The sequence below is a fragment of the Chenopodium album genome, chromosome 11 (genome assembly GCF_948465745.1).
Source record: "Chenopodium album chromosome 11, dcCheAlbu1.1, whole genome shotgun sequence".
Lineage (NCBI taxonomy): Eukaryota > Viridiplantae > Streptophyta > Magnoliopsida > Caryophyllales > Amaranthaceae > Chenopodium > Chenopodium album.
In genome coordinates, this window is record NC_137844.1 from 23789794 (window position 1) to 23801079 (window position 11286).

The 11286-nt window shown below is 38.5% G+C and overlaps 2 protein-coding genes and 1 non-coding gene across 3 annotated transcripts; 2 read left to right on the forward strand and 1 right to left on the reverse strand.

Moving 5' to 3' along the window:
- Positions 1-289: 289 nt before the first annotated feature.
- LOC145569564 (small nucleolar RNA R71) lies at positions 290-396 on the reverse strand. Its single transcript, XR_014096158.1, has one exon. It is a non-coding gene; the product is annotated as a small nucleolar RNA R71 (small nucleolar RNA).
- A 1260-nt stretch (positions 397-1656) lies between these two features.
- Positions 1657-2187, forward strand: LOC145566458 (uncharacterized). The gene has a single exon (XM_081625872.1). The coding sequence runs from the start codon at positions 1657-1659 to the stop codon at positions 2185-2187; it is 531 nt and encodes a 176-aa protein (XP_081481998.1).
- Positions 2188-3311: 1124 nt separating this feature from the next.
- LOC145566459 (uncharacterized) lies at positions 3312-3878 on the forward strand. Its single transcript, XM_081625873.1, has one exon. The coding sequence runs from the start codon at positions 3312-3314 to the stop codon at positions 3876-3878; it is 567 nt and encodes a 188-aa protein (XP_081481999.1).
- The last annotated feature ends 7408 nt before the right edge of the window (positions 3879-11286 follow it).

Consider the following 11286-nt stretch of genomic DNA (forward strand, 5'->3'; position numbering starts at 1 on the left):
AACCAACATTACCATTCACCCCCAATACACAAGGATGGTACAAGCGGAACAATTTTCGGGTTCTCCAAGTGAAGATCCCATAGAGCACCTTGCTAGATTCCTTGAGTTATGTGCCATAGTTCATACAAATCAAGTTTCTCAAGAGTACAAATGAATGCATCTATTTCGACAATCTCTTTCGGGTAGAGCAAAGAAGTGGCTAAAGCAAGTCAAGCCAAATTCTCTCACAACATGGAGAGAGATAGTCAAGGCATTCTTGAAGAGGTTCATTTCCGTGGAAAAGACCGCCAAAATGAGAAGAAAGATTGCTTCATTTGAACAAGAAGCGCATGAGATTCTTAGTGAAGCTTGGGAAAGGTTCCAGGAGTTGGTACAAGAATGTCCTCATCATGAATACAATCAAATCTTGCTCATGCGATTCTTCTATGATGGATTGGAACCTATGTCTAGAGCTAACTTGGATGTAGGGGCGGGTGGACAATTGATTAAGATCCCCCAAAATCAAGTTGAAGCAACATTTAAAAAGATGTAGCGAACAACTACTCTTGGGGCGGTAGAAGGAGGAATGCACCGAAGAAAGGTGGGATGTACGAATTGGAGAAGGTTGATCAATTGCAACATCAAATTGATCGAGCTTTTGACGAAGGGGCTTGCAAAGTTGAACACGAGTGTTAATAGTGGGACAAGATCTTCTCAAGTCAATTCTTTCTCATGTCAAAATTGTGGTGGCACAAACAACGATACATCTTATTGTGGAGGTATGTGCCTCGAGCATGTGGCGGCTTACAACACAAGGCAAGATGGATTTAGGTGAAGTGGCGGAGGAGTAGCTTGGAGACAACCACCACCCGGATTTGCACCAAACCTCAACAGTGGGGGCAACAAGCTCAACCATCATACAATTCCAACCCTCAATACCTAAACCCACCTTCACCTCAAAACCAAAACCCAAGAGGTAACTATCCAAGGAACAACCAATACAACAACCAAAATGAAGCGTCTCAAAGGAGCCAAGATAAAAAATCTAAACCTGATTCCACACAAACACAAATTCTTCAACAACTCCAAGCTATGAATCGACAAATGCAAGAGAACAAAGCTCATAACAGGATGGTTGATTCACAATTAGCCCAATTGGGCGAGAGAGTACCTTTTAACTAACCTTCTACTTTACCCGGACAACCACAAGCTAACCCCTCTCACAACATAAAACCCTACTCTTGCAAGGGAAATCACATTGAGATTGGGCACATCCTATAAAGGGCCTAAAGAGAGAGAAAGTGAGGGAATGAAGGGAGGAGAAGAAGGTGTGAGGCTAGAGAAGAGACTTGAAGAATACAAGGTTGTTGGGAACGATGAGAATATGGAGAACAATAAGCTTAATGATGAGAAGACAACTTCTACTCCTAGTGAGACTAGGAAACTAGATGGGTCGGTTCCTTTTCTCGGAAGGCTTGCGGAGTGAAAGTTGAACGATAAATTTGCAAAATTCCTTAGTGTAATGAAGAACTTACACATAAATATCCCTTTCATCAAAATTGTTACCTAAATGCCTTCGTATCCAAATTTCTCAATGACATCCTAACCTACAAGAGGAAGCTCAATGATGAGCTCATTACCCTCCCTCATCAAGTTAGTGCACTCATTCAACACAAGATGCCAAAGAAAGAGAAGGACCCGGGAAGTTTTACTTTACCGGTTAAAATTGTCAACATGGAACCTAGGGGTGTCTTGGCGGATTTAGGAGCGAGTGTTAGCTTAATTCCCCTCTCCATTGCACAAAAACTCAATATTGAAATGATACCCACAAGAAAAACGATTCAATTGGCCGACCGCTCGGTCAAACTTCCTTGTGGTGAGCTTGAGGATGCTCCTATTCAAGTTGGGCATATTTATGTGCCATGTGATTTTGTAGTGATGGATATGGAGGAAGATGTTGATACTCCTTTGATCTTGGGTCGTGCCGCTCTTAAAACCTTGGGGGCGGTCATCAATTGCAAGAACAACACTATTACATGTGAAGTGGCTGATAAGAAGATTGTTTTTGAGTTTTCCAAATTGCTCAAGACCCTCATGGTTAAGAAATGCTATAGAGTTGATGTTGTGAATGAGGAGTTGGATCGCTTTGAAAGGGTCATGATGAATCCTCAAGATCCAATGGTTGAAGCTCTTACATGTAAGGAATAGTTTCATTCTCAAGAAGCAAGAGAGTTTGTCATGGCTATGGAAGAAGTTTCAAAGGAGGAAGAGGTTGAACAACAAAAGGAGATCAAGCTTGAGCACAAAGAGGAGAAATTGGAGGAGAGTTCCAAGCCTCCTCCCAAGGTAGAACTCAAACCCATTTCCCCTTCTTTGAAATATGTTCGATATCTCATGACTAAGAAAGAAGCAAAGCCATGCCTGATCCGTTGGGTTCTCTCCCTCCAAGATTTTCACAGGGAAATGAGAGATAAAACAAGGAACGGAGAAATATGTAGCGGATCATTTGTCTAGGCTTCCTTTTGAGAACAATGAGGATGTGCCTATCAATGAGGAGATATGATTTGAAACTCTTATGGTTATAGCTTCAACTTCTAGCTTATGGTATGCCGATATAGCAAATTTTCTTGCTTGTGGAGTCATTCCCTAGGAATTCTCTTCTCAATAAAAGAAAAGGTTTTTCAAGGAAGTGAGGAGGTACTTTTGGAATGACCCATACCTTTTCAAATAATGTGGAAATGGGCTTTTTTGAAAATGTGTGCCGGACCATGAAATTGAAGGAGTTCTTGAGCATTGCCACTCGTTGCCATGTGGAGGTTATAGTGGAGTTGACAAGATGGTGACAAAAATTTCCCAATCTCTCTTGTGGTGGCCGACGATGCATAAGGATGCCCATAAGTTTGTGTCAAGATGTGATAGATGTCCAAAGAAGTGGTGGCAATACCAAGAGAGATGAAATGCCTTAATAAAACATTTTGGCAGTTGAACCTTTTGATGTATGGGAAGTCGACTTTATGGGGCCTTTTGTTTCTTCTTGTGGGAATTTGTATATCTTGGTAGCGGTTGATTATGTAACTAAGTGGAATAAAGCCATACCTTCCCCTACCAATGATCATAAGGTTGTGCTTAAGCTTCTCAAGAAGATCATCTTTCCTCGATTTAGGGTTTCAAGAGTGTTAATTAGTGATGGAGGCTCCCATTTTGTCAAAAAGCAATTTGAAGCTCTTCTTAAGAGATATGAAGTTCATCACAAAGTTGGTCTTCCCTACCATCCGCAAACTCAAGGGTAAGTGGAGGTGTCAAATCGAGAAATCAAGAATCTTCTTGAAAGGATGGTGAACAAATCTAGGAATGATTGGTCGCTCAAGCTTGATGACACGCTATGGGATCTAAGAATAGTATACAAGACTCCAATTGGTACAACCCCCTATAGGTTGGTCTATGGGAAGCCTTGTCACTTGCCGGTGGAATTAGAACATAAATCTTGGTGGGCTATGAAGGAGCTAAACATGGATATGTCGTTGGCTGGTGAAAAGAGATTGCTCAAGCTCAATGAACTTGAAGAGCTTAGATATGACGCTTATGAGAACTCAAGCCTATATAAGGAGAAAACCAAGAAGTGGGAAGACCAACATATAAGAAACAAGAGCTTTAAGGTTAGAGATAAGGTGTTGTTATTCAATTCAAGGCTTCGTTTGTTTACCGGAAAACTCAAGTGCAAATGGTCGGGGCCTTTTGTGATTTCAAAGACTACTCCTTATGGCTCTTTTGAGTTAGAGGCGGGCGATCATAAGTTCATGGTTAATGGTCATTCATTGAAGCACTATATTTTCAAGGAAGATGTTGGGTTGATTGAATGTTTTAGGCTTGATCCTTTGTATCCTAAGCTTCCCCACTGATAATGTTTCCTTATGGTCAAGCTAATGACCTCATAAAGAAGCTCTTTCGGGAGGCAACCCGAGTTTCTTTTGCTTTGATTTTCTTGTTTTGTTGGTTTGGATTAATTTAGACTTTGATTATATTATTGTGTGATTGTTTTTTCAGGGTGGAAGTTTGATTGAGAAATGTGGCTAAGTAAGGAATTTGAGCAAAACAAGTCTCCTAGAGCAGTCTTAAGGAGCGGCCGCTCCAAAGGAGAGGAGCGCCCGCTCCATTTAGGTGAGTTTTCGAATTTTTTGGCAGAAGGGAGGAGCGGTCGTTCCACCCTGAAGGAGCGCCTGCTCCACATGTACCCAGCGAGAAAAAAAATCGGGGTTAACCCCGATTTTTCCCCTTATCTCTCCTCATTTCCTCACTTCTCTTTCTTACTCAAACCCTAACTCCCTCTATTTACCTTCATTCTCTTACTTCTCCTTCACTAATATCTTGCATATACACATCAATTCCCTTAATTTCTACCTTATTTCATCACAAATTTTCATTTTTCCACCACTGTTGACGAGGTCGGCGTTTTCATCCGTGTGGGTCATCGATCTTTGCTTTATTTTGGAGCAATTTTGTATGGTTTACTTACTCTTCTTCAATATAATGTTGATTTTGTAAGTATAGTTTGTTGTTTAAATTGTGATTTGGAGAACCCAATTTCATGAATTATATGGCAAATTCCTACATTCCCGTACCACTTTGTTGATTATTCTTGAATGGAAATATATTTGAGTTGTATGTGTTTAATTTGTCATATTTGGGCTACATTACTTATTGAATGATGTTTGGATGAAATTTCACTTGCAATTGTTCATACTAATATTGTTGAGTTTCATATGTAAATGTGATAATTGTATGACATTGTATTAAGTGAAGTAGTTTGATGGTGAATTGATTTCCTTTGTTGGTGAAATTTTGTTTGATATGTTGCTTCAATAATTTGATGGTGTTCATGTCTTTTTTTTCACTTTGATTTTGAATATGAACAATCTTTGAAGTGGTTTTGAACTTACTCCCATGTTCACAATTTTCCTTATATTGTTTATGGAGTAGTTCTTATGACACCATGTGATGCCTTATTTGGGTAATTGATTTGAATTTAGTTAATAGATATTGTGAGATGAATTTTTGAAGTTGGATGTTTGGTTGATTGTAGGTACTTGTCCTACGGAGCATTTATGGATTAGTTGACTATTGTTGTTAAAGTCATGTCTCGCCGACTTAGAGATATGCTGCCGCGTTCTTCTTTCGAATGTCACAAAAAGGTTCTTCCAAGCACCATCCTCATCTACTTCAACGCCCAACCGTCTCTAACCATACACGGTTCAATTGGTTTTCAATTTCAACGCAATTGTTTTGATGAACTTTCTAAGCTCCATGTCCGCTCTACAAGATTCTACAATAAATCATGTTGTCAAACACTGGGTTTTGATGCGGATATCCAAGACATGGCTGAATATTTAGGTTGGGAGTGATTCCTCGGAATTCACCAATACTTCTTCGGTCGACCCTAGGCCTCCTTGCACTTACCGAGAGCTCACTTTGGAATTCCTCTCTTCCTTTCAACTTCAAACTACTGAGAGGCGTGGTGTGAAGGAGCTCGAGCTTCATTTTCGAATCTTTAATAAGCAACGGAAGGTCACTCTTAAGGAGCTAAAAAATATGTTTGGGTGGGATCCGGAGAGCCCCGTGGATAGGGTTAATGACCGAATGTTGGAAGGGTATGTGGAGCAAGATTGGTGGGACACCATCACCTAAGGGACCATAAGATTCCGTTCCCGCTCCGCTAAGGCGTCGGAAATCATCCATCCAACCCTTCGGTATTTTCATAGGATGATGATGTATGCTCTTTTCTCTCAACAAGAACTTGGGAAGATAAATCAAGAGGATCTCACTATGCTATGGTTGGCCACCGAGGGTTACATCAATTATGATTACAAAGTCAATTTCGGTGCCATCCTTGCTGATCGCTTCAATGAGAGAAAGTTGGGAACTTCTCTTACCGGCGACATTCAACGCGGCAGTATGATCACTTGGATTTCCTTTAAGCTTGGGTTTAGAGAGGAGTTGGTCAAGCTCACCCCAGTCGATGAGTTCCCTTACTTGAACCTCGCCGCTCTCAAGAAAGCCAGGATGTTCCGTGAGGTGATTCTGCGAGAGAATCTAGATGCGCGGATTTGGATGGTCCGCGAGGTATCTTGGTGTGAAATTCCTCATCCTTTCATCTCTAACCCGCCAGAGAATATGAATCAATGGAAAATTCCTCGTACCACCTTTGATGAGCTCCATTTGTCTCATAGGGAGCAAGTTCCTCAAGCTTCTCGTCGTTGACTAGTGGCATTTATGCCACTCTTTTATCCTTTTTTCTCTAAGAATTTTCCCCTCATTTGCGCTTGTTTGAGCCTTTTCAAAGCGCTTTATCTTCGTTTTTGTGATGTTTTGTCTTTCCTAGTGTTTCCTCCCTTTTTTTCTTCTTTCTTTATCTTTTTCCTCCATTTCTTTGCTTATGTTGTGTATGAGTATTTGAGCAGGTTGAATGAAAGGCGTACATTACCTTTCCCGAGACTTCGCCTATGCTTTGGGATGCTTTGGAATGCCTTGGAAGAGATGAAGAGTCCAGAATGAAGAAACTTTGAAGTTTCGGATCAGACTGCTGGAGCGGCCGCTCCCACCAGAAGGAGCGCCCGCTCCCCTAGGTCGTTGATTATGTTTTGACCCTGTAAAGCGCCCGTTTCCCACCCCCCCGATGGGGCGGCCGCTCCATTAGGTACTCCGTACTCTTTTATTTCTTTTTTCTAGACTTAAGTTAGGGGAATGAGGGGGGTATAAATATCCTTATGGATGTAATGAGAGGATTATTCACCCAAATCTAGAGAGAGAAAGTAGCTTATTCTTCAAGTTTTCTTCATTGTATTCAAGATTTTGTTCAAGGTTATTTTCAATGCAAAAGTTTCAAGCTTTCCTCTTTAGTAATCTCTTATCCTTTCTTTTAGTTTGATTTATTTTCTTTGTTATTGCTTATTTTATCTATCTCTTTAGTTGAACTTGTTAGTATTTTTTTATTAGTTTTCAACCATGTTTAGTTTTGTGTTTATTGAATCCTTGTTTGGTTTTACTATAATGGTTAGTTTCTCTTTCATAGGCTAAGTTTTTTTAACTAGGGGAAGGGGGTGGAAAACATGTGTCAATGTTGATGATTGATGATGGCTCGATTGAAATCATTCCATACACTAGTAGAAAATACTTAATGGGAAGCCCCAAATGGCAAGCGGTTTTAAAAATCCGCTTGCTATTTACCCAATTTTTTTTTTAAAAAAACCTTTAATATTGAATGGCAAGCGGTTTTGGCGGGAACCGCTTGCCAATATATATAATGACAAGCGGTTTGGGGTTGAACCGCTTGCCATTAAATATATTGGCAAGCGGTTCAACCCCAAACCGCTTGCCGTTTAAAAAAAAAACCCTAAAATAATAGTACTTAGCTTATACAGTTGTATCCGCCCACCCCTCCCTTCATTTCTCTCTCTCTCTCTCCTCTTTCTTTACTCATTTTCGTTGCTCTCTCTCTCTCTCCTCTTCTCTTCCCTTCGCTCCTTTCTTCTTTCACTTTCTTTTTTTCTTTGTTCTTTCTCATCTCCACAAATTCGAACCAAAACCAAATAATTTTGAGCAAATTCAACCAAAACCCTAAGTAAAATTTCGAGCAGATTTCGAGGACAATTTCGAGCAAATTTCGAGTACAATTTCGAGCAAATTCGTGCATGCGTGTGGGTGTTCAAGTTTTTTAGGTCAAATTCGACCATGAAAACTCTAGATCTAGAGTTTTTATGGTAGATTTTGACCTTTAAAACCATAATTTCAAGCCAAAATCGGCGTTTTCGTGGCGGCAGATCTAGTTTGGGTGGAGGTTGTGGTGGGTTAGATGGTTTTTTTTTTTATTTTTTTTATTTTATTACGATTTTAGTTTGAATTTTGATTTTAATTTTATTTTTGGTGGGGGTTGTGGTGGGTGGGGGTCGTGGTTTGGGTGGGGGTCTGGTCGTGGTGGGTGGGGGTTGTGGTTTGGGTTAGGGTTGTGGTTTGGGTTAGGGTTGTGGGTGGGGGGCGTGGTTTCGGTGAGCGTTTTGGTTGGTGGGGATCTGGTTTTGGTGGGTGGGGGTCGTGGTTTGGGGGGGGGGGTTCTGGTGGGTGAGGTGGGTAGGGGTCGTGGTTTGGGTGGGGGTCTGGTCGTGGTGGGTGGGGGGTCATGGTGGGTGGGGGTTGTGGTTTGGGTTAGGGTCGTGGGTTCGGTGAGGGTTTTGGTGGGTGGGGATCTGGTTTTGGCGGGTGGGGGTCATGGTTTGGGTGGGGGGTCGTGGTGGTGGTGGGTGAAATTTATTGTATTTTTTTTTTGTTTTTGATGAAAATCAGAAAATCTAATATTAGAATAATTTATTAATGAAAATATTTATGTTTTTTCATATGCTTAGTGTTTGTGTATCAATTAAAGTGAAAAAAAATCAAAATTTTTTTATTATTTTTTTATAGCTATAATGGGCAGAGGTTTGGCGCCAAAACCGCTGCCCTTTCACCACAAATGGCAAGCGGTTCTGAACCGCTTGCCATTTAAATGGCCAATGGCAAGCCCCCTAAGGGCATGCGGTTCAAAACCACTTCCCATTAGGGGGTTTGAACCGCTTGCCATTAAGTATTTTCTACTAGTGATAAATTGATGAAAGATATGATTTTTTATAGCTTGAGATTATTAGTAGCACATTATTTGATGTCCCCTAAACTAAATGCATGAGAATGATTTGGATTAGACTAAGATCTCCTTTACTTTGATAATTGCATGAAAATGAATTATTAAGGTAGAGTTTTTTGTATTGTGCACTCTTAATCTCTTGCCATAATTGGTGAGTAATTGGATGCATGAAAATGATTTGATTAGAACAAGACTTAGTTCATTGATTTGCTTAAGCAATTGCATGAAAGTGAGTTGTTTGAGTAGAACTTAGCATTCTATGGCATGCTATTCATGATAATCATCATTGTTCATCTATGTTCGATCATGTTTGACACCCCCATACCCCTAGCATTTGTTTATCTTTGGTTAATCCTTTTTTCTTCCTTTCTTAATTGCTTTAGTTTACTTAATCAAGACAACAAACAAAAATATTCTCTCATTTACTCTTACATTAGTGGATTTGGTGTATAAACTCGTGTGCTTCCTTTGGGTTCGATCCTTTTCTTACCCCTATATTTGTATTAGGGTAGTAAAGTGTTTATAAACATATAATTTGATTAGAGTAATAGTCCCAACGACCTACTAACCCGCGACCAAATTTTGGCGCCGTTGCTGGGAAAGCGACTTGTTTTGCATATATTTTTGAAAGGAATAGTGTCCTTCGAACAAGTGTATTATTCCGATAGGGGGTTCGGAATTATTAGAAACACTACTACAAAATCTGGAAAAATGACCCCTAATAAAAGACCCGTTATCTTGATAAGAGGTCTGTTCGATATAAAAGACCTAATATTAAAGATAACGGGTCTCTTATGTGTAATAGGCCCCACCACTTTAGTTAGAAGAGAAATAAGAGACCCGCTACTAAACCTAACGGGTCTCTTAAATAAGCTAGAGTCCACTACTTTTTTTAGGCAAAAAATAATAGATAGATAACTGACCCGGTGTCAGACTGAACGGGTCTCTTACCTACTTTTCTTACCAACTTTAATGCTTGTGGATCAATCTTTTGAGCCATTTTCCTCTACTCCCTTTGGTGAGCATTTATCACCGCCCTTCTTCTCTAAAGCCCATTATTCTATCATCTTCACCAATTTTAATAAACACACTAAGCTCGTAGGTAACATACATAATCATCATCACATGATTTCATTGTTTATCCTCACTAAGATGTGGATAAACAGCCACACTACGAGCATAAAATTGAAATTATCCTCATTATTCTATCATCTTCACTAATTTCACATTCAAACAATTTATTCCTTCATTATTATCACCGACTTCATCCTGTAACCTACTTCTGCCAGAGAGTGTCTCTTCTCCGCTCTCTTGGAATGAAGATCTGTTCAAGATCCGAAATTTTTCAAGAAAAGGTCCAGACATTTGGGAAATGGAAAGCGCGGTGTGGCTGTTGCACTCATATCGGCATGCAATAGCAAGGGTTTCAACCAATCTAAAAAATTTGAGTCGTCTTAGATCTAAAACAATTGTGTCAACACTGATTCAAGCGTCAGCGGTACATAACAATAGCTAATTTTTCGTATTTACTATTTCATTTTAATTTTTTTATTATTATTTATTTGCTAATTTACTCACTGAAACTCATACTTGTTTTGGTTGTTTATTGCATTTTTTTCATTGGAGTAAAATGTTAGATTAGGCTTTCAATGGTGAACATGAATTTGGTTAGAGGAGATCTAGCGTTTGCTTATATATATATATATATATATATATATATATATATATATATATATATATATATATATATATATATATATATATGTTTAATTCATTTTTTTACTAATGACCTTATTCCATGTTTTAATTGCTCTTTCGTGCCCTTCCTGAAATTTGGAAATTTTTATAATTATAATTCTTTGGTTGAACATTTGATACATGAAAAGGTTAATTAATATGGGAAAAGTAAGAATGGGAGATAAAGTGAAGGATTATGCATTTTTAAGTTGCATTTTTTTTTTGCTTAATTATTTTCATTATCGAGTGATTCTTTTTAATTAATGATGTACCTACACACCTTGGAAAAATGTTTGGTGACAAAAATTTGGTAAGCATGTACTATAGAATCGGGTTGCATTTGTTTCATTATATATTTGTATGAATATACTGATTCTTAATTGATCTTGCATTGCAGATTACAATGATGAGTTTGGTGTTATTCAGCTTTGAGGACTACAAATTGGGCATATTAAAAAACCCCACCAACAATTTATTAGTTCATGCTTTACTTGTTTAATTTGATTAAAGTAGTTTAACCAAATTAGTAGATTTCAATTTTACTTAGTTTATACTTGTAAATTTCAAGTAGTTTGTAATTGAAATTTTAATTAGTTTATACTTGTAGATTTCAACAATTTTGTAATTAAAATTTTAATTAGTTAATGATTGTTACATTTTTTTATTTACAGTTCCGCCAATTTTGAATTGAGCACAAAATTTCAAATTTTAAATTAAAAAACTGCGCTCCAAACCCAAATATGTAATATAATCTATTTTTATTATTTTAAAAACCAAATATGTGAGAGACCCCTTATCTTTAATGACGGGTCTCTTTTACTTTACAAACAGACCCAATTTCTCTAACAACGGGTCTCTTTCATTTAACAAAGTGACCCAATTTCTCTATTAACGGGTTTCTT